We start from the raw sequence: 25,398 nt of genomic DNA, 5'->3' as shown, positions 1-25,398 counted from the left end.
GCCTTGCCTGGCAAAGGCAGATGGCTAGTGAGCAAGATTGTGTGGTACATAGGGACTAATGAGATTTGAGATCAAATTATGGGAAGGCCTTTGTAAATCAATTTTCCTTTCCATGTGGTAAATACAATCCCTGAGATTAGTTACCTCTTTCTCTTTTTATCAAGTGGCAAAATATTTCCCTCCACAAATTCTCCCTTTTCCCTTTGTCACTCTAAACACAGTGGGTGTTCTTCTGGGGTTTTGAAACATCAGATATTGGAATCGATACCCTCATTTTGCTATCTTTCAATATGAATGAGCCATAATGAGTGGTATGATACACAAGAAAGAATTCATTTATTTGTTCACCCTTCCCTCCCCGTAGTTCAGCAAAATAATTCAGATCCTGATTTTCCTCAACTTGCCAAAAAAAAAAAATGTTGTTTCCCAGAGTGCAGAGACCTTCCGAGATCCCACACCAGCCTCAGTGCAGGCCCAGCTCACATGTGCTTCTGCTTGTAGTCAGCTGCCTGCTCCAGGGCTGCTCATTGTATAATTATATCGATGCCTACAGTTTGGATTTTTTTCTACTATGTGGAAGCTAAATTGGAGTACAAGAATAAATGACAATTGCTTTACAAAAATTAGAAGGTGATAGTAAATTCTCCTGGAGCAATCTTTATATAATGGCTCATGTCACCGACTGTGGCTGATTTCAGCTCTCTGAGTAACTCTGTGATATACCTCAGAAACATCTGGTATTTTTGAATGGACAGGTCAATCAATCTTTTGGACTCAGCAATGAATTTTTCATAGTAATCAGAGAGTTGGTCTGAAAAATTCTGTAGTTTATATTTGAGCTGCTGGTGGTAATCAAAAATGATTTTCTTCATTGCAGCGGTCCAGCTCTTAATTATTTCCTGAGCACTGGTAGAAAGCTCCATAATCTTTTCTTTCCCTTTTCCATCTGCATCGGCAAGGATGCTAAGATATTTCTGGATATCTTTCTGCACAAATTGCTCAATTTCACTTGAGAGTTGGGAAGCAAAGCTAGTGGCATTGACAGTGTATTTGGAATGGAAGTCCTTAAGGATATCTACTAACATTTTGATCAGGTTGATTATCTTGTCTTCAAGTTCATAATATTTCATTGTCCAGTTGATCACATTTGAATCAAAATATTCTTTGCGAAGAGCCTTTATGTACTGATGGATCTGCTCTAACCCTTGAGAAGTTTCTTGAAGTTTGTTTTGAGTAAATTCATTAAGCTTACCCAGGTCAAGGTTTAGGTTTTCTTTCAGAAATGTAAAAACATATTGAGTATAACTGTCGAGGGTTGTACTGATATCATGAATGAGATTAGTAAATTTCTTCCCCTTTAAGTGGTTCATTGCTCCTTCGATGTCTTGGAAAACATTTTGTACATATCTCTGAAGATTACCTAGCATCTCTGTAGTGTTGTTAGACTGGAGGTCATTAAATACCTTTTGGATCTGTTGTGATAAAGATTTCAACAGTTTTCCATACTCCAAGGTTACATCTGTTAGTTTGTGACTTTTTGAATCAAAAGGAAATTTAATCTTTAGGTCCTTGATTAATTCAGATTTCTCCATCAGGTCTTGGAAAGAGGAAAACAGTATTTCTAACCCACTGTGGACTTTGGCATGTACCTGGGACAGTACCTTCCCTACTTCTTTCATGACCATAGTACAGAGTTCCTCTATAGTGTATGTCCTGGCTCTTCCTGGGAGCTGGAATCTGGTGAACTTCAGGTAATCAATGAATGAGTCAATCAGACGTGTGACTATTATTTTGTATTCCCTAGTAACTCCTATTAGGCTGTCAAGCACCTTATTTTGTAGTCTCTGGAGATCGACTTGGCCTTCCTGATCCAATAGTTCCTGGTATAGATTCTGGGCCTTGTCATTCCACAGCTGGTAGGTTCTCGTAGCATCTCTGGCTACCCTCCTGAGTTCAAGTGACTTGTCCACCTCATCAATCAGACCCACCGCTTCTTGATAGGTCTGCTCAGCTGTGTACTGCAGACTCTTTCTCAGTTCTAAAGACACATCTCTCAGATCGAGTCCTGTGCACTCCTTGTGGTACTTGTTGACCTGGTCATAAAGGGCCGCGGTTGCCTTGGGCATGTTGTCTTTCAGAGAGTTCAGCAGTTCAGACACTGCCTCTTCTTCCCAGTTAACTTTCACCTCAAGTTTCTCATGAGATTCAGGAAAAATAAACTCAATTTTGAATATGCTGAGTTTTTTATCTGGAGATGTCTAAAACCAGGGGGACAAAAAGGATAAAAAGAACATGTTTTCAATTATCCCGATTACATAATATACTACACTAAAACTTCATTAGCAGTTAAAAGATCAGAGGATCTTTCATATTCTGAAGGGGATTTATCTTTCTTATGTCAGCTCATGTGTTTGTCTTACTGTGAAACAAGCCTACTGTTGTTAATTCCTTTTTATCACGTGCCTCAGAAAGGATAAAATTATGCATAGCATTTACACAGTAACACTTAACATTAAGGCCTTCCTAGGACTGAAGATCAGAGGGAGGGGGGAGCGGGAGAAAGAGCCTGGAAAAGATTATTTCAGAGAAAAAAAGAAGTAGCAAGAAAGGAAAATGTCCAGAACCCATCCAGCCAAAATCCATTGTAGAATACCAGCATCAGGAGCCATTCATTCGCCAAGCCTATGCCAAACTTCCAGTAATAGAGCCTCATAACTTCTTCTTGTCTACTAAATCTAATGGCATCTCTGATTTGGCCCTGGCAGGGCTTGTAAAGTACAGAGAAGTCTGGCATACCTCATATAAAAATTCTGTTGTGGGGAAGCATTGTGAAGCCTCAGATACTCAGAAACCGCTATCTGAAAATGCACTCAGCATGTGGCAGAATTTGCTCGTGACTTAGGTGGTGGTGAGCCATAAGCCCCTCTTTCTAGATATGCCCAATAGTAATAAAATAGTAGTAGTAATGTGATGTCATAGGCACATGTAGTAATTAGAATTAATAAAAGACTCATTGCAGTGTTTCCTAGAGAACAGTTCCTCAAGGGAGAAGCGTGGCCCGCTCACCGCTGTGTTTCGCCCAGTCTGGGAAAGCCCTGGGAGAGTATGTGGTGCTGAATGACATTCATCTGCCCCAGGTCTCTACTTGCTGCTAAGGGGGGTAACCTGTTAGGTGGGACTCACCTGAGGGCGGTAGTAGAGATTGTATTTTACGGTACCGTTATCCCGTTCCGAGTCCATGGCCACTGTGCCTATGGCTGGAAAGCCTGCTGAGTAGTAGGTATTTCCATCTGAGTAGTAGTGCAGATGGACATCAGTGAAGGTCGGGCTGGTGATGTCCAGGCGAACCTCTCTTTCCCAGTCCCTGCAAGCAGAAAAGCAGGTGAGCCACCAAGAAAGGGGTATGAAGATCTGAAAAAATCATAGTGATCTGAAAAGGGATGACATTTCAATAAAAGTTTTATACAGAAGTCCTTGATATTTGCCATCTTCTTTATATTCTGCACTGATGTCACGGTGAGCAAATGTTCCTTTAGCCTTAGAGACTAATGTGCCATCTTCAATCTTGTGTGTTCCCACAACTGTAGAGGAGAGATTTTTCATTTGGTTAATGACTGTAAGACACAGACATTTTCATTGTGACAACCAGGAGAAATCCATCTTAACTTAAAGGGCTTATTTATATATTTGAAACATGCAGCCCACACTTAAAAAATAAATAGGAGATATTATCAGTCCTAAAATCATTACAGAAAAGTCTATTTTCTTTGAACCTATTCCTCTGAAATGTCAGTAGGTTTTCTACAGGATGTTACATGTGGGTATATAAGTATCCCTTCTTTCAAACTTTTCTGTAGAGAGGAATTGTGCCTCTAGTCATAACTAAATACACAATTATTGGTCCACAACTCTCACTGAAAACACGTAACATATAGAATTCTTATACAGAAGAAGTCAGGACGTTTCCTTACCATTAAGGTTATATTCCAGGAACTGCATGGTTGAGCTGCATGTGGAATCCAGGAATGTTTCAACGTGACCTTCTCTGTCTTTCAAACCAGCACTCCAAGTAGTATTGTACAGGGGAGAGGTCACCCCGAAACGTGCAGTCAGGGCTCCAAAGGAAGGGATGTAGATTCCAGCAGGTACAGAGAACTTCATGGAAGGAATCTTAATAGTCTGATCGGGCAGGGTGATGTTCGGCAACTTGAAGTCTGCAGTCCTGCCAGCCATCTCATTTAGATCCAAAACAGCAGTGCCAATGGGAATACTTTTTGGATAGGTGAATGGAGGTATAGTTAATTCATATTCAGGCACCGTTATCTCAAAAAATGGAATGGAAGAGTCTTCTGGTTGAGAATACTTTGTTAACATATGAACTTCAGGGAATTTCACTGTGGGTAGTGCTGGTACTTTGAGGGCAAATGGCGAGGTACTTAGCTTCTTGTAGATTTTGATTTCACTGAAGTCAAGTGTGTAGGATGGAACCTGCAGATCTGTAAGCGGGACTTGGAACATAGGTGTGACAAAATTGGAGTTCAGATTATTTAGTTTCAGTCCAGGAATAACAAATTTATCAGCCAGTTCTTTCACAGGGACAGAGAAAATATAGCCCCTGGGGTTTTTGGTGTACACAAGGGCTGCTGAAGCATGAAGAGACTGTTTTCTGTCGGTGCTGGTGGTGACATCCAGCTTTAGAAGTTCCCATAAGGTCTTGGAATAAACCGGTAGGGGAATGTTGAGGAACTGTAGGTGCCCTTCTAAGGAACCTGCAATGTCAAGGCGTGCCTCTTCTTGGTCATTGGAAAGCTGTACATCATTCTGGAGAGACCCAGAGAGGACCTCAATATCACTTTTCCAGGTAACCTTCTGGTTCTCAGTGTTAACATTTAGGGACATTTCCTGGCCAAAGTAATCAAAATCAAGGAAGTAATTGGGCTGACTTGCACTGACCTGAACAAGGGCTGACAATTTCCATGGGGAGAGTTCCAGAGTAGCTTTGCCTGTATGCTCTCCAGGTTTCAAAAATGGGGCCCCTAGCTGTAAGTGGTTTTTGGTATTGTGTTCCCAGATGGCATATATGTGTTGGAGAGTGGCTTCTCCAGCAAAACTTTCTTTTACTTCAAGGTTCCAGATACCATCAACTTTGGAAGCCCCTTGTAGCTTCACTGAAGACCGGGTACCCTTGGAATTTAAATAAGTGTTGACCTCACTGGCAATCATTCCTGAATATTCCTGTGAAAGGACTGAACCCTTGACATTTCCGTTGTGGGATGACTCAATGGAAAAGTAAGAAGTGAGGGTTTCTAAGCTGAGTTTGTGGTCCACGGTCCCCGTGGCAGTAGAGTACAGCTTGGTGGAATTGAAATCATACTTTAATTCAATGGATGAAGAGACAGTAGGATTTGACTTGGGATTTCCATTAAGTTCTTGCTTGAAATCCATTTTCAAAATTGGACTTTGGACTTTGGCTGTTGTTGTCACTGAAGCTTCCATGGCCTTCTTGGTTAAGCTAATGGTGCTGTCATGCTTGCCTTCCACGAATTTGTTACTCAGAGATAAAGCTGTGGCTAACTTCAACCCCCGTTTCCTGGTCAAACTTGAGGTGCCCTCTAATTTGTACTGCAGCGCATCAATGACGGAAGAAGCAGAAGTAAGGAAATGAGCAACGATATCTGATTGGTTGTAAAGTCCAACATTGGTATTCAGAGTGATGACACTTGATTTAAAGGAAAAATCATAGGTAATATTGCCCATGGCTGGAATTACAATATTGTTTGGGGTATTTAATACCTTGACTTCTGGAAGAGAAAACTCAAGAAAATTCCTAGGGACATTAAGGACTGGCATATCTAGGATTAATTTTTGTGAGGGCACATAGAAGCCAGAATCTGGGATGGTGACATTGGGGACGCTGATCTCTTTTGGGATCACATAGCCGAATGGCAACATCTCTACTGTGAATGGAGATACTTCAGCGTTGACTACTGGGATAGTATATCCAGGAATCTGAAAGGTCCTGGGTTGCTTGTTCAGAGATGTTTCAACTTTGTACTTATCAACTCTAATTTTTACATTATTATAGAATCTGGTAAAGAGATTTAATGCCTTGCTCCTACCTTCCTCAAAATGCCTGTTGAAGGATTTGATGTTCTTATTCATAAACACATACAACACATCCAAAGGAATTGGGATGGAATGTTTGTTTTTCTTATACCGAGCATTTACACTTAAATCAAATGACTGCTTTGTTGTTTTCAAGAATTCTTTCAAACCGGTTTTTTCCCATATGGAGAAATTTTTCACGTGGGGAACTGTGAGTCTTGTATAAGGTAGAGTTGTTTCAGGAATTGTTAAAGGAATGCTCAGGAAATCCAGGTTGGCTTCTCCATTTACTCCTACATGGGCCTCAATGCTGTTCTCATTGTTGGCAGCGGAGAAATTTTGATTGTATTTATACTTATTGAACCTGGCGCTGGCTTGCCAACTTGCTTGCTGGGCATTTGGACCTAGAAACAGAGCATAATTATTCAGGAAGTCTATTTTCCCTGTCAGTTTTAATGGAAAACTAACTTTCAGGTTTCCTTCATTATTAGTGGATGCAGTAATCTCAAATGGCTGTGCTGAAAGGAAGAGAGAATTCTTCAAAGTTCCACTAACTTTTCCATGTAAATGAGCATCATGGTTGCCCGTTACCTCGACCTTCCCCTCTCGAAGCTGAGCTGTGCCTTTAGCAGTGAGAGCACTGTGGCCCACGTGCCGGGATTCAACTTGTGACTGAATCTCCAATTGGTAAAGGTCGAGAAAGCTAGACTCATAATCCAAGGTTTGGTTTACTCTCAGGTGTTTGCTATTGATCTTATTAGACAATTCAATGGATGTGAGGGGTCCTTTCACAGCGAAGTTAATTTGTGATTCGTGTGTTCCCTCATCTGAGAATGTGGGGCAGGCCCATTTCCAGGATCCCATCCCAGAAGAAGTCCATTCTATGTGTCCAGCTTCAAACAGGGTTTTGATGTCATTGTGGAGGTTGGCCTGACTGGAGAAGTCCAGTTTGGGGATGTTCAGTTTGTGGAAGTACTTGGTGTTGCTGTCCAGGGTAAGCTGATGGTTTACCTTGATGAGGACGCCATTACTGAGCTCCACTGTATTTTTTTCTGTGTGTAAACCTGCCACTGTGTTTGATTTCCCCTCAACAGCATTTCCCAAGAACAGCACTTCACTCTTATGCTCTGTTTTCAGGTACTTGCTGGAGAAACTCACGGATTCCATCAGAATGAGTGGATTAACCTCAGGGTATGAAAGTTGTGCATTTGCCTGAAAAACAAATTTGAGAACTTCTAATTTGGAGTCTCCTTTGGCAGTGACGGAAGCCATAATCCCTGCCTCGTTCACTGAGGTCGTTACATTCTGAACGTCAGCATTTGCATCTAATGTGAAAAGAGGAGACTGGATTTTCAAAACGCTATGGAGCTTGCCAAAGGTAGGCACTGCGATTGTGTGTGAGATGTTGGGAAGCTGGAAGTCTGGTATGTGGAGGTCAGGAACTTGAAAATCTCTGAGGTCCAGATTTGGGATTGTGAATTCTGGAATTGTGATTTCTGGAACATGGAAGTCTGGCAGAGTGACTCTAGCAAGAATGGTGTCCATCCCCTTCAGGTCCCTCAGGTACACTTCCGAAGCTGGCCACTGCAGCTCACTGTCCAGCAATTGGTCAATGACTTGGATGATCTTTGCTCTGATTTCTACCAAATCAATTGTAAAGGAAGGAATGTGGAAGGTGTTGAGGACAGTAAATTTTGGTGTGGAAAACCTGAGTGGGACTTGTATATCTCCTAACTTTTTAAAGTTTATCTGAACGGATGGAATCTTCAAATCTGTCAGGGGGACAATGAAGTCCGGAGTCTGAAATGTAGCTTCCTGAAGGGCACGGAGACTGACTTCAAAGGCAGGCATGGTCCCGAAGGTGGTCTGGATTTCAGGGACAGTGAACCCTTGTTCTACCAATGCTTTCAGGTTTTCGGCCCAGCCTTGGATAGAATACTGTTCTGCAAAGTCAGTAAGGTTTTTAGCAGCAGAACTCCACCACTCAGAAATGTAAGTAACAACTGTGTCGTAAACTTGGCCTACCAGCAACAGGTATTGCTGAACTGTCTGTTGAAAGTTCATTTGATCTATTTGGTCTCGGATATCTTGTAGGGCCTCTTGGAATTTAGCTTTCATGTAACTTAAAGATTTTGAATTTAAAGCCTCCTGTAACCAATCAATGAACAAGGTTATATTGGTGCCTTTTATATTTTCCAGGTGCTCTGAGACCACAGCGTTGATGTCCTCCACAAACAGTTTTAGTGCCCTTGCTTTCTGTGGAAGTTCCAGGGCCTGGATTTCACCATTGATTCTCTGAGTCACCTCATGGATTTTGGTATTGGTGTTATCTACAAACTGGTGGTAATCAAATGATCTTAATTTCTTTATCAACATGTCAAGGAATCTGTTTACTTCTTCAATGAATTTTTTGAACGACAATGCTTTAAGCCGTGTGACTGCATCATCAATAAACCCAACCAATTTCTCAAAGTGATCTTTTATCCCAACTTGTTGTAGGACATTGCTCAGCTGCTGAACAGTCTCCTTCACCTTATATTTGTGGGCCAACTGTACTGATTTATTCATTAACACCTGGATGTGTTGGTCTATTTCATACATCTTAATTAACCTCTGAACCATAGCTCTAAAAGCATTGATTTTCTCAGTTACTTCATAATCTTCATTGAAATTTCTAACATAGTATTTGACATGCTTAATCATTTGCTTTATTTTTTGAAATGGAATTGCAGTTTTCAATTGATTTAAAAGCACTCTGACATTGATAGCTTCAACCTGTTGTTTTAATGTTTCTGCAAGGTGCTGGATGTCAATATTCTGAATTTGTGTCTTGAGCTGTTGCAACTTTTCTTGTACCTGGATTCTGATTTGATACTTAGTATCCATGTTTTGAATCCAAGATGCTATACTACTTCCACCTTTGTTAAAATCAATCTTTTCAATAAACAAAGATAGATCATGGATTGCTTTTACTAAATTCACACGAATATGATACTGTTCATCAAGAATTTTTAATTTTTCAATGATTTGATCAATAATCTTAGTAATAGCTGTCTTAAAATCATGCAAATCATAATTATCTTTAATATACTGATCAAATTGTATCACATATGCTTGTAGTTGAGATAGTTTTTCATTAAAATTGATTTTGGCATTGTCCAGTGCAATTTTTAGATCATTTTCTGTAATTCCATAATTTTCTGTGAAAGCAGCTAGTTTCTCCTTGGCGCTTGAAACTTGTTTCTCCCAGCTGATTTCATTCAGCTGGTCATTAACTTGCTGTGAGAGTTTGTCCAAGGATGTTCTGTATTTCATCATGAATTCGTCAATATTGACACGTTTCAATTCTTTCTGTATGGTTTCCAATGAAGTTATAATGATTATTCGACTCTTCTCGTAATGTTCTGGCAGGAGGTTAAGGAATGGGAGGTTGATAGTGTGAACATCTTGGTTCTTATCATATTTTACAGAGGCGACCATAGTGAATTCCTGGGGCTGGTCAATACTGTCCCTCATCTCCAGAACATCAATTACATTGACAGGAATCCTGAACAAGAATGGCACTTCAATCGGGGAGTCTAGCACGGTGAGGTCAGCCAGGGCTCGTCCAGTGAGCTCCACACCGACTTTGTCTTCGGTGTTGTACGCGTCAAACTCATGACTGTATTCATTTTTGTTGAGCTGGGTCTTGAGTCTCCAGGAGCCCGACTGCTCAGCTGGAGTGAGCAGGGCACTGGCTTTGTGATCAAGCGCAGTGCTGATGCTCCTCCCGGACCTGAGATGGTGACTCGCGGATCCTTTGTAGTCATGAGAAAACGTCAGGGCCAGAGGTTCTGCTTTCAAGAGGAATTTGCTGTACAGTTGCCCAGTGTGTTCTCCCCAGAGAACCAGCTTCCCATTGCCGTTTGTCTGCGCACTGATGGCCACGGTAAAAGGGGCCATCGCAGAGTGGAAAACGTTGCTGAAATGCAGTGAGTCCGAATTGTAGTTTGTACTGATGTCAACGGCTGAAGCCAGCCCGGCGATGTTTGTGCTGAGCCGATGGCTAAACTCTGTGTCCTGCACTTTTGCTATGGTGTCTGCTTTGTAACTTGCTGACAAGTCTGTGTAAGACATGGTGTAGATGTGTTTTATTTCATTGCTTTGGTAGGCTCCTTTTATGTTCCCACCCACGTTCAGCTTCAGGGGTGCTAGTTGTAGTTTGCCATGGTTGGTCAGCTCCAGGGCAGCGAATTTCAGTTCATTGTTCAAGGTCGTTACAAGAGAATAGGGCTGCAGCTGTAAATTATACGTTTGCTTATAAAACTTGTCAGAACTATAGATGTTGTCCAGCTTTGAAGAGAAGTCCAGCAAGAACCCCGCAATGTTCAGACTGTTTGTGTAGTCAAGTTTCATTTCAGAGTAGGAGCCCATCATGTCATTTGAAAGCTTAAGTCCCTCCGGGTTAATTTTGAAGTTGAAAATATTTTTGCTGTCGACACCCAGCATCATGGCCTGATAAACACTTCCCAGCGACACCTCTGTAAGGGTAGCCTTTCCATCGAGACTGAACTTTGCATTGTGTTCCCTGAAGCGTCCATTTGTCGTCACCTTTACAAATGCTCCGGACAGTCCCAGGGCTGCATTCAGCTCGTTCTCCAATATCAGGGGACTGTACTTCAAGCTGGTCGTTGCACTGGTCGACATTCCATCTCGGGAAATCCTTAGTGTTGCTTTGTGAGCCCCAGTATTACTTCTGTCAGTGCCCAAGACGTCAGCATTTATTTCAAGCCCTTGGGAATTCAGTGACCCAGAAAGCAGGGTGAAGGACCTCAATGTCTTGTAATCAGCCTGGTACTCAGAACGCAGCAATGCATGTTGCTTAGAGAAGGTCAGGTCTACTTTGTTAGAAGTGGCAAAGTCCTCATACTGCCCGTTGGTGTCAGATTTCAGAGTCAGTTCATAGTTCTCATATTTCAGGGAGGCAGTATTTTTAATCATGCCACCCTGCAGATCCGAGGTGGAGATGAGGGAGACAGTTCCATCTTCATAACTTCCTGTTATCTGGTTGGTGCCCTGGAGGTAGGTGGAGTTAAACCTCAGACTGGACTCTCCGCTGCGCTGGCCAGTGGTAGGGTCCTTTCGGTAAGACAGGCCATATGCACCTTTAGCGTAGATGGAAGAGACGTGGAACTGCCCATCGATCTTGACTTGATTGATATACAAATGCTCTTTCTTTCTTGAGTCCAGATGTACTGAAGCAGACATCTGCGGTCCCCAGGCACTGGCTGCACTGAATGTCAGCAAACCTTTGGAGGCTGGATTGTTTCCAATCTTTTCTACATGACTGAATTTGACATTTGAATCCAGGAATTTGTGGTGTAGAGATCCATCACATGATAATGTGAACATATTCCTGTGGTCATATGTTGTTTCTCCAGATCCTAACCAAAAAATTAAATCACATGGGTTAAATTAGGCAATAAATTTCCAGAACAATTTCTATGTTGTAAGACTTTCAGTAAAAAAGCCCCGTTGATCTGGGTCAATTGTGCCACAGTCTCCTCCATCTATAACATGAGCATAAAATCTGATAGCAAAAGGCATTCCTGCAGGAAGACTTCCCAACCCCCTATAGACCTTGCTGGGTTCCCTCATTAAGTGTTTCCTCTGTACCTTACACTTCTACACAATATGCTATCACAGCACCTCTTCCATTAAATTATAACTGCCAGTTTACCTTCTGTTTTCTCTGTTACTGCCTAGTGGAATGCTGGATATATTTAATACATATTGCTATTGGTTGAATGAATGAATGAATGAATGGGTTTCTGAGTAGCAAGAAAAATATCTGTAAGTAAACCCAAGTCTTTTTCTTCCTGGAGAAGCCTATCCCATCAGAGCCTGCGGTAACTTAGCCCTGTGCACCCTCTACCCAAGCATGGCTCACCTTGCACACTGTAGGACAGCAGGTCGACCACAGAGTCAGCCTTCATGTAATAACGAGCCTGAAGGCTCAAGTGGTCTGTGCTGGTGTTGCCGCCGGTGTAGGAGGCGGACCAGTTGTACAAGTTGCTGTAGACATTTGTGGAGAGGTCTAGGACGCCCAAGTGAGGCACCCGCAGTTCATAAACTGTGGGAATGGTAAACGTAGGGACTTGGAACTCTCGTGATGGCAGGTGGAATCCCACAGATTGCAAGTTGATGACTGGTGTCCGAATAGTGTCCACCATCTTTAGATCTTCAGAGGATTTGCCACCAAAAGGCAAAGGAATCTCAATTTTCAAACTGTTCTTGTTCAAGGTGTATCTGGCCCGGCCATCACTGAAATGAACAACAAAGACAGCATCCCCATGGTCAGGTATCAAGAACTCAAAATTCTCTGCCATCTGACCTGCCAAGTGATGGCGCATATGCCTCATTCCCAAACCCATTCTCGCTTTTCCTCATGCTGCTCCCTATGCCCGAATCCCTCTGCAAAATTTCGTCTCCATCTATCAAACACTCACATCCATTTGAAACCCTTCCAAGAGCCGCTTCCTTATTAGTACCAACCAAAGTTGTAGTTAGTTGCTCTTGTTCTAATAGTGACACAGTCCCTTATACCCATCTCAAAGAGCATGTCATAATTCTGCTTATGTAATTAGAAACTATTTGCTCCATTGTCCATGTCTACATGTTATCTTCCTGGGAGGAAGGGTTACAACTTGTCCAGTTTTTTTCTTCTCACTGTACCTAATCTAGTATCTTGCCCATAGGGGACACTTGGTACATATTTGCTGAACTGAATTCAAGCAACTTGACATGTGGAAAGAACACAGGTGTGGGACAGAGTGTTAGCTTCCACTGATGGTGATACCATGTTAGTGAATTCACCTCTCTGAGTCTCAGTGATGTTATCTGTGCAGTGAGGGTAGTAGTGCCCTTTCTGCTGACCTCACAGAGCTAAATAGCAAAGGAGAAAAATAGCCAAACGACTCTGCAGTCTTTTCAATACCATGCATATATCATGGACTATTATAATAACTTATGAGGATAAAGTAGAATGGCCGAGTTTTAAATTTTGTAAGGAAATCAACTGTTCATTGCACTACTCCAACAGCAACTGGATGGTGTGCATCCAGCCAGCATCCTGACATCCAGAAGAAGGATGCTCGATCAGACCCTAGATGAGTCTGAGATCCGTGGTCCTATCTTGTCAGCACAGCACAGGGAAGACTGCTGGTCAGAGGCACTAGTGGTGAAGGAAGAGGTTTCTGAGTCCTATGAAGCTGCCACTTTTTCCTCTTATCTTGAATGGTTTTGCCCATGTAAGGGCTTTAGCAGACTTCCTTCCATTCACACGTATGTGGTTTATTAAACTCTGCTGCTCAGCCGCAGACTATGGAAAGGCCCCTGTGACACAGGCAACTTGTTTTCTTAACCCTGAAGATCATACAGAGAACAGCCAATCTAAAAAAGACAATTGTCTTTTTAGATCATGCTCTGATTCTTTATTTTCATGAAATAAAGAAAAGCACTTGCGTATTTCTGTAAATACAAAAGTGGCCTGAGTAGTTTGGAACCTGACTTCCTTGTAAGGATGAGGCTTTTTGCTAAAGGGAAATATTCTCTCAGAATGCTCCCTTCGTTCAGCGCTCAATGACCCTCTGGAGCTCCACAGCAACAGTCAACAGTCAACAGTTCCACTAGATATTCTTTCATTCTTTAAGTCAAACAAGTATGAGTATATTCTGATCCTGAACAAAGGGGGAATTCACTTACAATGGAGGAGAATGGATTGGCTTTCCAGTTAGGTTGTGTAAATAAAACGTTTTAGGGTGAAAGTACTAGAATACTCAATTATTTCTTAGGTTCTTGCTAAATGGGCTGGCATTGACATTCTGACCTCATGTTGAATAATACAAAAATGCCACAGTGTGTATGCCACCGCTATTAATATCCTTAAAATGCTTAAATCATTTCCCTTAAAAATGTGAATTAGAGTCTCAATCGTGCTAAGTAGAATCTTCCATTTACTATGCATGGTTCAAGAAATATTTCTGGTTTTTTTTTTATACCTTTTCAAGAAGAGGTTTTCTGGGATGTGGAAGTCTGGCAATCCCATCGTCTGAAGGTTCAAGTCTTTTAGGCCACTAAGGTAATCTTGCAAATTCTGGGCATAAGGAAGACTCATGGACACCTTCTGAAGCCATATATTTGTTGTCTACAAAGTAACAGAAAATTTTCAGAGCAATGGGCATAGATTAGGCGATAATCCATATTTGACAGATCAATCACTAAGCAGGATGATGCCCCGAAAGGCAAAAATAAATCACAGAAAATTATGAATTTTTAGTCGTCATTGATTGCTTCCTGTATTTTATTAAAGGAGCATATCACATAGTCAGACTCCTAGCCAGTGTCCTGAAGCTTCCTTTGATATCTAGTCACAGCAGATTCTTCCTCTTAGTAGTATATTCACTTAGCACTTACCGTATCCAGCCATGTGTAACAGTGTAACCAGGCATGGCTGTTTCTTTTCTCCCCAGAAAGTCTCTGGGGGTAGGAAGCGTGCCTTATCCATCTTTGGATCCCCTCCTTCACCTAGCTCAGGGTTGGGTATGTAATTAGCACTTCTAACCATGTATTTGTTGACTGATTTGTACTTACAGCTATTAATTTGGAACCCATGTGCCTGAGAGTCATGTCTGTTTGAGGAACTCTGTGATCCAAGAGACTATTGGCATACATGTGCAAGCTTTTAGGATAATCAGAGAGATCCACGGGGAAATTGGAAGCTGCTTTTTTTGTATTCACGTTGGTGCCTGTGTTCCATTCAAATTCAATCTTGTCCTCATCTGAAAACACACATGTGAAATAGTCGTCAGTGGCACCAGGTCAGCCCCTGACCAAAAAAATGGCTCTCAACACTGCACCTGAGTACAGAGTGCTCTTGGAAGCTCTCCCGGGGGGAAGAGGCACGCACCGTAACGCCAGGCCAACTTTTGGGAAATCGCAGAGCCATAGGCTGTAGCGGATGAGTCCACTTGGAGGAGCAGTTTTGTGGGAGACCACTGGGCGAGGGTTTCACTTCTGGCTTCTGCTTGCAAACGGGGTATGGAAATGACACCTTTGATTTTGCCTTCTTCCTTCTTGTCACAACTATTGAAAAGAAAATCAGTTGATAGCAATGACTTTGTCCCTGCCAAAGAGGTGTGCAGGATTCAATAGAAGTTCGACTTGTGGTGATGAAAATGAAATACGTGGGTGGCTCAGAGAAAATGACGGGAGATTATACTCATTGCCTTCTACAGTCAGCACAAACTCAGGACTTTCCAGGGAGGTAGGGGAGAAAGAGGTTTTCAAAAACTTTTTGAAAGCTGCACCACCACTGACTAGCTCTATTATCTTGTCCGAATTATTTAACCCCTCTGAGCTACCATCTCCTTATCAATAAAACAGGGAAACTCATACCTACCTTGCAGTTTATTATGAGGACTGAGATCATTTCTTTAAAGCACCCAGCACAGGGCCTGATGAATAGTAAGTGCCCAGTGCATGGTGGAAAAATCTAACTGGGCATGTGCAGGGGGTCAGAAAGCTGAGGGTTCTATCTGCCCCTCGGGCTGTAGACCAGGAATGCCCTTGTCTGGTCAGCTTCAAAGATAGGAAAGAACCACGGGGGCTAGCAGCTCAGGTCAGGTCACCCTGAGCCTTCTGTACCTTATCTGGCCAGTGAGGGTGACCTCCGTGATTTTCTTGTTCTGAATGTCCAGGGTGAGTTTGTAAGATGTTTCTTCCTTAGCAGATTCATCACTAACTCTGAGGACTGTCCCAAGGTCAACGTCAAAATCTGGAATTTGCATTTCACTGGTCAAAGTCATAGTCTGCCGGTTATATCTGAATGTCATAGAGGCCTCGGTCTGCTTTACACCTAAAAGAATGTACAAGGTAATCAAAACGTGTATTCAGAAGCTCTGTTTAGGAAGGAGAGAGAAGAAAAGGCAGAGAAACCCCAACTACTTACTCCATGGGCTTAAATGAGGACCCTGCAGAATTTTACCCTCATATTTCAACTCAGTGATGCTCATGTATTTATTTGTTCAATCTGAAAATATTTATTGATTGCCTATGTCATGTGTGGTGGTCAGAGAAGCTGTCCGTGGTAAGGGGATATTTGGGCAGGGACTCGAATGAGGAGAAGGGCTGAGCCATGCTGCATTCTGGGGGGAGAACGTTCCAGCAGAGGGAATCGGAAATACAAAGGGCCTGCTGTGGGAAACACTCCGCACACTCTGGGGACAGTAAGGGCTCGAGGTCCTTCTGTGTCAGGCAGATGTGACAATTCTATATGACTCTCCTCTGATGACACCCTCCCTGGTGTTTTGCCCTTCCCCTACACCCTGCGTCATCCTTCCCAAACTTCTTCCTTTCCGACAAGGACCCCATGTTTCCTCCAATCCACAGGTTTACGTATTTTATGTCTTCTGTAACATTGTCAAATGACATATTTTTCCAGCATGCACCCTGTGGATTTCCCCTGTGGATTTGTTTTCCTAGTTTAATTTGGAAAGACACTATTCCTACCTAAGAAATCTCTCAAAGTGAACATCTAAGTTTGTCTTATCCCCTAAAACCCACTCCTCCAGTGCCTTTTCCATCTCAGTGGATGGCATCTCCGTTTTTCAGTTGCATAGGCTGAAGAACGTAGTTGTCTCGATTCCTTTTTTCCTTACACTCAACACCCACTCCATCAGCACATCTTGTCAGCCTAATCTTCTAACTATGGCCAGAATCCAATCATTTTGCAGCTCTCCACGGCCACCACTCTAATCCAAAGCCCCTCCCTGCAACCAACCTTTGGCTTGGATTAATGCCATAACCTACATACTAATTTCTCTGTCTATGTCCTCCTAAAGTCTTTCCTAAAATAAACATAAATCAAATCGTGAAAACTCTCCAGTGGCTTTTTATTGCATGTAGTAAAAGCCAATGTCCTTACCAAACCCACAAGACAAGACTACCCTTCTTCCACATTGCCCTATCTTTCTGACCTCATCTCCTCCCTGCTCTCTCTGTTTCAGCCATACTGGCTTCCCTCCTTTTCCTCAAACATTGCAGCTATACAACTACCTCACGGCCTTTGCACCTGCTGGCTCCTCAGCCTGTAAAGCTCTTTTCACATGGCTTATCCCATTACCTCCTTCAAGTTTCTCTTTTTATGCTCCCTTTGGCAGTGAGACTTTACTTCCCCTTCTCCTGCCTCCTCCCTCCACTCCCGCCATTCTCTGCACTCCTCTATGTCCCCTTTTTCTCCTCAGCACCACTCTGACGTTCTAAATATTTACTGGTTTGGTTGTCTGCTGCAAACTCCATGAGGGCAGGGACTCTCTCCACTCTTTAGTGTTCTAGCCTCCACTCTTAGAATAGTCTGCCACTGATCAGGCACTCAGTACCTATTTGTTATACACATTACCTTAAAGATGTTCTCCTCATGAGCTCTGGACCTGCGATGGACCTGAGAGCAGGGATGGAAGAGCCCTTTTCTGGATACCTACCTTCTGCCTGAATTACAAACTTCAGCGAGTCCACCCAGGCTTCGCCCTCTTCCTGGAGATTGTAGATTGCACTGGCAGAATACTGCTCAACTTCTCCCGTGGGCTTCAGTTCTAGTTCATACCTAGAGATGCTACAATACATGTGGTGAGTGATGTTAGAGCTTTCCATGATGAGGATGCCAACAAAGCAACTCAGCCTCAATAGCAACAAAAACATGGTCCTTATTTTAAGATTGACTCTTCTCCTTAACTGATGATGAGCTTTACCATCCCTTTCAAGTCCTTGCCCAAGGCAAGGGCAGAGCCCAGTATTCCCAGGGCTCCTGGACAAGCTGAAGTTGCTGGTTATGTCAGGAAAGCTGAGAATAAGCAGTGAAAGTGGGGGATGGGGAGTTGAAGACAAGTTACTTTTAAGCATGGCCAGGGCTTTGAACACCTGTGGGCTCTAGGCAAGGCCTCCCCAATGTGTCTGGAGGCTCAGAAACACAGACACTGAATTAGAAGCAAACTGGAATATGTGCTGTGATCCCCTTATCATATGGGAGAAAGGGGGCACCAGCTACAGGGAGATGCTTTTACAGGAGTGGTTCTCAAGGGCAGTGGGTGCAGGTCCCTTGAGGAGTATGAGAGAATTACTTTGGCTATTTATTTTTGGAGCTAAGACCTCCCTTAGTGGTCAGGACTCCTCACCTTTCACTGCCACCACTCCCCTCCTGCCTACGGAGGAACCCAGTCCTAGACTCAAAGTTTAGGCAGGAATCTGTGTGCCTTTCAGGTGTGTTGGGTAGAGGACCACTGTTTTAAATAAGATGGTACAAACTCCTGAGGCTGGTGACAGAGGCCTACAACACAGCAGTTTTTCCTTTGCCCTGTTAGGTAGAAGGTAATCAGACGCTGGGCAGGACTTGGAGTGTGTCTGACCTGGTGTCTCCGATCAGAGGATAGTAGGAACTGGTGTTGGAGTAGGCACTCGTGGTGCAATAGTTCAGGCCGGTAATGAAAGGCTTGCAGATTGACCGGGACTCCATGTTCTCCATTAAAGATGGAATCACTTGCGTTTTGGTGGTAGAGACCAAGTGCAATGTGTTGCTAGTGAAGAAAGAAATACCCAGAGTTATTTTGAAGTCATGAATCAAAATGAACATCACTGATTCTCATAGTGCAAATGCCCTCTTATCCTGCTCTCTATCTCCCCTCTGTCCACACCCACCTCAAATTCTTTGCTTTACGAAGACACAAATCATACTAAGAAGAGCATCACAGTGACTATATTTCAGGCACTGCACTGAGTTCTTTACATTTGTTATCTGTAATCCCCACAACAGTAGGTATTAGGGGCTTCCTTTTATACAGGAAACAGGCTCAGCGGTGTAAAGTAACCATCTCCAGGACTTGACCTCAGGTGTGTTCCTTCCTTCCTATGATGCAGGGTAACAGGTGCCTGTCTCCTTTCATCTGAAATCTCTTAGTCTCTACGGGCTTCTTTCCACCAGCATTACACATACTAAGTGTCTTCTCCCATTCTACACGTGTGCGCGCGCACACACACACACACACACACACACACACACACTTTTTCCCTTCTTCTCCCTCTCACTTCCCTCGCCATCAAGAAATTCGTCTGTCTTTGCAGTCTCCACTTTCTTTCAACACCCTTCTCCCTGAACTTCCATCTGACTGCCACCCCCATTGGGCTTCTGAAACTGCTCTCATCAGCATCTCCAATCACCTTGCTCCCCACTCCAATGGACATTTTTAGGTTTCATCTTCCTTGATCTCTTAGAAACATTCAGTGGAGTTGCGCACTTATGGCCAGATTAAGACTTTAGAGTCCCTAACCTACAAAACAACTATGGCATCCTTCTCCCAAGTGTGTACTTAAAAAAGTAGTCAGTACGAGAAAGTTCAATGGTATCTTGGTTTCACCCAAGTATTTCTTTGATTGATCATGCTCTTTCCTCAGTATTGTTTCTGCATCTTGGAGGTGCCCTAAGATGCAGCTATCCTGGTGGGCCGGAGCCCTAAGTGCCAGATCCACCTTTCTGGACACTCCTGGGCTTCGGTGACCTTTCACAGCCTTGGCTCTCCTTCTGTGTCTCTGGTCACTCCTTCTCACTCTCTACTGCTAATCCCCTCCTCCTTTACATGTTTATATTCTCCACATTCCTGTTCTAGTCCCTCATGTTTTACTCTATACCAATTGCTGTTTGACTTCAATAACCTCTCTATGCCAACTCCCAAATCTGCATTTGTAGCTCAAACCTTTTTACTGCACTCAAACCCATTGGCCCAGTTGCCACCTGGATATTCTAATTGGTTCCAATGCAATATATCCAAACTTGAATTTGTCATTTTCCTCCACACCAGCCCCTCTCCCTCATTAGTCCCTTTTTCAATGAATGGCACCCCCTACACCCCTTTCCTCCTTCTTTGGCCTCACCCCACCCGTATCCAGTCAATCACCAAGTACTCACGTTTCTAAGACTTTCTAGAGTTGGCTCACTCCTTTCTACGCCCAGCAGGCCACTGGCATCTCTCACCCATGTATGATTGTGACAGACTTCTAACCAGTCTCCCTGTGTCTGGTCATGTCTCCTGCCCACCCGTATTCCACTCTGGAGTCAGAGTACATCTTCTAAAACACCAACTTATTTTATTTATGTTCCCATTTTAAACTCCTTTGCCTTCAGAAGAGGCCAAACTCCTTAAGATAGTTCAAAAGACAGACCCTTGCCAGCCTCTCATGTCATCTCTCATTCTGTTCCCTGGGCACGCTATTACACTGAATTTATTGTAGCTCTTGAACCGTATTCTTTCCCCCCACCCCAGGCTACCACGCATGCTTTTCTGTTGGCCTGGGGACAGTCATTCCTTTCTGTTTTGTCTGAGTAATTCTGACAGAACTCCAGATATCAGTTCCGGTATGACTTTCTTCAGGAAGCTTTCCTGAAGCTTTCCAGCACAGGCTCCGTGCTGCAGAACTTCACGATCCTCTAATACATCCCCTAACTTAGCCTGCACTTTACAGGTACTGCTCGCTTCTTCGTATGCCCTTCCTGTAACTGTAAGCTCTCTCACTCAACATGCTTGGTCTATGGTAGGCAATTCAACACTATTTTTACTATTTTTGAATCAACAAATTAATGTGCCCCACATACAGAACCTACGGTAAATCACTATTTGAGGAGATCACTGAAAATAAAGCTCTTAATCTGAGGCTCTCTATCCTGTAATCATGAGATAAGGACTCCCATGCTGTATCTACTGAGCTAGCTGCCACCTATCAGTATGTCCTTTGGTATTTTTTTCTGGGAAAAATGTTCATTTCCCAAGCATGATTTATCTAGAGCTAATGCTTTTTTCATTCTCAAAACAATGAACAAATAAAAAACAAAAAACCCCATAACCTAATAACAACTAGGTAATCTAGATCTTAAGTCTCCATTTAGTAAAATGCAGAAAGTTGGGAAAATTATTTAATGAGTGTAGGTTAAAAATAGGTAATCCAGCACCTTCTCTCCCTCTGTCGCACCAGACACACTAAGGCCAAAACCATCTCAATCGGCTGTCTCGCTGGGTCAAGTCCTGCAGATACAGTCTCAATTCTCCTGCAAACTGGCCAGTCAGATCCAACTGAAAGAATCACCTGATGCTGAACAGCTTGACTGGCCTCTTTGGAGCTTCAATGATGAACTTCAGATGCCCAGCACCTGGGACAACTCGTGCCGTCAGGCCCGTCTCGTGGAAGAAGTTGACGTTCATTTGGACACCACTCCTAGCAAAGTCTGGGATGATGATGCCCATATTTGTCACAAACTCCACAGACACAGAGGGCTTTGCCACCAGTTCCGCCTGCATTCTCTGTGAGTCAGAAAACGACCTATTCAGCTTTGTTAAATAACTTAGTCCTCTGCAATCAAATCAACCGTCTTTCCCATCTCTGGGCAAACATCTCTGGATGGCTCACACCTCAGGAAACATTACTGTGCTTGTTTGAAGGGAGAAAAGCCAAGTTCTCTGTTTTCCAGGGCCAGACAACACTGATATCCAGGACTAGGAAGTGCCCAAGTTAACTTTAAGCATAAGATAAAAAACCAACAGGAATCCCCATGTACTGAGAGAATAGCTGGGTTCTCGTGTGACTGCCATGCCCCATGGGAGCTAGCAAGGTGGAGCATCCTAATGGATCCCTAAAGTTTTTCATCCGAACTAATGAGGTGATTACATTGACGAGGCACTTCACCTTGAGCTTGAAACACATATGAAAATGGCAGAAGATACCCGCCCCGGAAGAAAAGAACAACTGGAGGAATCTGAAGGGAAACAGAGTCTTACATTGCCTTCTTCCAGTTTCACCCCGGCCTTCATTCCGGGAGTGAGGACTCCAGAGGAGGACACTTGCAGTGGTAAGCCAAGGCCGGTGGGGAGTTCAAAGGCATTGTCCATGAAGATGTAGTGAAGAAACAAGTCACTCATTGAACCTCTCTTTATGGCCTCTGCAATCTGCAGTTACAACAGGGGAGAGTAAGTGAACCTGAGCCTCCTGGAGGTGGGCTTTGTGGAATAGCCCCTCCCACACATCAGCAAATAATTCTTCTTCTTTACCCAGAAAAAAAAGTCTAGCATATTTTGATTAGCTGAATAGTTTAATTAGTAAAGATAAATTATTATTATTTAAAAGATTTTATTTATTTATTTTTAGAGAGAGGGGATAGGAGAAAGAAAGGGAGAGAAACACTGATGTGTGAGAGAAATGTTGATCTATTGCCTCTAGCGCATCCCCAACTGGGAACCTGGCCCACAACCCAGGCATGTGCTCTGACCAGTAATCAAATCGGCGACCTTTTTGGTTTGTAGGATGATGCTCAACCCACTGAGCCACACCAGTTAGGGCAAGATGAATGATTATTGATTTCAAAAAATTGGGATATAAAATATTGCCCTGGATAGCTATCATATCATTTTCAACTGGTAATTCAGAAGGCGTTTAAAAATATTGCTGGGCCTCAGCGCTTCATGAAGTCCCATTGCTCAGCATGGCTTCATTCTGGATTTTTGGAGTCTAAATGTAAATGAAGGATTATTTGAAGTACAATATGTTACAGTAAAACCAATTTTTTGAAACCAACAACTTATTGAGATGATGTACATATTAAGTATGGATTGCTTTTGTTTTTTAAGACATGCCTAGAAAATACTTGAGATCAGTTTCCTTAAGCATTTTTATTTATTAAATCAGGGGAGTAAATTTCCATATTTTCTCCCTTCTTAGTAAATTAATAATAACAAAAATATAGCTCATAATTAGTAACAGATTACAGTTAGCCAAATATATTCTTTCATAATCACTGCATCATTTCAGTATTAAAAGAAGCCTGTAGCATAGGTAGAGAGAGATATACTCAGCATTGTTTTCCAGATGAACAAATGAATGCTCTTCAAAGATACATCTAAGTATGAATAGCTTAATTTCTAAATGTTACCAATTCCTGTGATCCAAGAATCTTCTTCACTAAAATTCAAGACAAACCTGTCTCTTTTTTAAATCCTCACCTGAGGCTACATTTTATTGATTTTTGGTGGGGGGAAGAGAGAGAGACAGATGGGAGAGAAACATCAATCAGTTGCTTCCTGCATGCACCCCAACCAGGCATTGATCCCACAACCTGGGTATGTATCCTGACTGGGGATTGAACCCGCAACCTTTTGGGATGATGCTCCAAACCACTGAGCCACCCAGGCAGGGCCAAACCTGTATTTTTGAAGAAAGTATGAGCACTTTTGCTGGTTTGTGTGACCAGAATCTTAAGGGAGTCTGAGAGATCTAAAAGCAGCACAGGCTAACCTCACCACCTGTGATAGGGCCAGGCCCACTTACCACCTGCGGGATCCCTGTCAGAGTACGGACACTGTTCAGGAGCAGCCTTCCCAGGAACTGGAGGTCATGGAGCTTGACAAAGCCAAGCTCCTCTCCTAAGATGCGGAGGTAGGCTCTGGCTTCTGGGAATTCTTTGGATTTCAAATCTTTGAACAGCTTCTCAACATTGAGCATAATTCCTTTGACCATGTCCTGGGAATTAACCAATAAAAGACCCAGTGAGATATCAGCACTGTCAAACACCTTTAGATTTCTGATGTGGGTCCTGTCTGCTGCAGCTGCCATGGGCCCACACAGAAACACTCAGAGCTGGGGATACAGAGCAGACACTGAAATCAGGCTCTCACCTCCTATTTGAAAGATAAATAGCTTCTCCAAATTGAGATGAAATAACTGAGGTCTGTCAGGGACAGTGGTGTTTCCACACTATTTGTAACTTAAATAATGTATGAATAGAATGGGGAATCTCTACTCTCCAGGATGACAGCGTCCCTAGGCCCCCCAAGATGAGAAGACCCTCTATATTCCACCCCCTCCCCTGTTTACGCCCTCTCTCCTTTGAGTAGGGAAGAATAGTAGGGGTTTCTTGGGAAAATTGGCTGTCAAATAAATTGGCCAAAAGATTGAAAACACCTGATGCTAGACAAGTTCTTCTTAGTGATAAGAAAAATTCCATTGACTGATGCTTAGTCATTGAGAGAGAAAACAGTAAATGACAGACTCAGAATAGATCAATGTCCCTCAGCCTCAAGTAGAAGTAAGTAAATTGGAAGAAAAAGGTAGGGCCATCTGTGAGCACCTAGAGGTAAATTATTGCCCTGCTTTTCAAACTGAAATGTGCAGGCAAGCCACCTGGGGATCTCGTTAAAGTGCAGGTTTGGATTCAGCAGATCCCACTGGGCTTGAAAGCCTGCACTTCTTTAAAGCTCGGCTTTGATGCCAACGACTAGACCACACTCTGGGTAGCAAAAAGTTAAGGACTGGGAAGCTCCAGATTACACTATCTATTTTCTACTCCTTCCGTGGGGGCTTATGCAAGCTTCAAAGTGAATTTGGCTTTTATTAGCTAATGCACTGATGTGGGTGACACACACAAAAAGAAGTTAAAAATGATGAAAATAAGAATTTAAAAATTATAATAGCATCTGCTTATTGAACAATCAGTACCAGAGTCAGGCACTCGGCTTAAAGGTTTACATACTTTATTTCATTTAGTCTTTAAATAACCTTGCGAGGTATGGGTTACTATTTGCACACCAGGGATGCATAAACAGGTAGACATAATATCAAGCAACATGCCCAGGGTTGCATAGCTTGAAGACAGCAAGGGTAGAGTCCAAACCTATGCCCTGGAGTTCACACTCTTAGTATGCTAGAGTGCCTCTGAAGAGTCTGGTTCCTGGGCACACTGCATCTCCAGGAGCCCCATAACTGCAGAGGATACTGGCTCTTACTTTCATAGGACCAATCAATAAAAGCCATAGTTGTCACTTAAGTTAAACAGTTCCTTGATTACTTCCAGGCTTAGATAAGAATATTTTTGTACCGAGACCCAAGGCTTTCCTTGAGATGACACTTAACAAAAACATACCTGCTCATGTTTATCATCTTTGCTGTAGCCAAAGTGGTCCACCAAGACCTTGGAGATATGATCAGGAACTTGGCCATCAACCCAGTACAAAGCCTTGTTGACACTGTCTGGGAAAAATCCTTTCTTCCCAAAGAAGGCTTCCAATGTTGGCTCGAACCCTTTTCCTTCCAAACCAAGCTGAGAAAGAAAATCGGGCAAGAAATGCTATCAGGTTTCTTTGTTGTATGTCAACCTCCTATTCCCCTCTTGATGTCCATTTAATTAAACAAGTATTTGATGAATACTATAAGACAGGAACTGAGCTT

General features: G+C 42.9%; 1 protein-coding gene across 1 annotated transcript in view; it reads right to left on the bottom strand.

Moving 5' to 3' along the window:
* Nucleotides 1-312: 312 nt before the first annotated feature.
* The window catches only part of APOB (apolipoprotein B), a 38,333-nt gene continuing 13,247 nt past the window's right edge, over nt 313-25,398 (bottom strand). The window contains exons 15-29 of the mRNA XM_045189621.3: nt 25,094-25,270; nt 23,503-23,694; nt 21,960-22,127; nt 21,271-21,485; nt 18,546-18,713; nt 17,625-17,755; nt 15,790-16,000; nt 15,053-15,228; nt 14,737-14,924; nt 14,145-14,290; nt 12,035-12,408; nt 3,972-11,528; nt 3,467-3,581; nt 3,184-3,364; nt 313-2,258 (exon numbers count right to left, since the gene is read on the bottom strand). Coding sequence (XP_045045556.2) covers nt 624-2,258; nt 3,184-3,364; nt 3,467-3,581; nt 3,972-11,528; nt 12,035-12,408; nt 14,145-14,290; nt 14,737-14,924; nt 15,053-15,228; nt 15,790-16,000; nt 17,625-17,755; nt 18,546-18,713; nt 21,271-21,485; nt 21,960-22,127; nt 23,503-23,694; nt 25,094-25,270 — 11,634 coding nt within the window. The 3' untranslated portion in view covers nt 313-623. The remainder of the gene's footprint in view (nt 2,259-3,183; nt 3,365-3,466; nt 3,582-3,971; nt 11,529-12,034; nt 12,409-14,144; nt 14,291-14,736; nt 14,925-15,052; nt 15,229-15,789; nt 16,001-17,624; nt 17,756-18,545; nt 18,714-21,270; nt 21,486-21,959; nt 22,128-23,502; nt 23,695-25,093; nt 25,271-25,398) is intronic.

Source organism: Desmodus rotundus, chromosome 5 (genome assembly GCF_022682495.2).
Source record: "Desmodus rotundus isolate HL8 chromosome 5, HLdesRot8A.1, whole genome shotgun sequence".
Lineage (NCBI taxonomy): Eukaryota > Metazoa > Chordata > Mammalia > Chiroptera > Phyllostomidae > Desmodus > Desmodus rotundus.
Note: the sequence above shows the minus strand (reverse complement) of the source record. Positions and strands in the feature narration are given on the sequence as shown.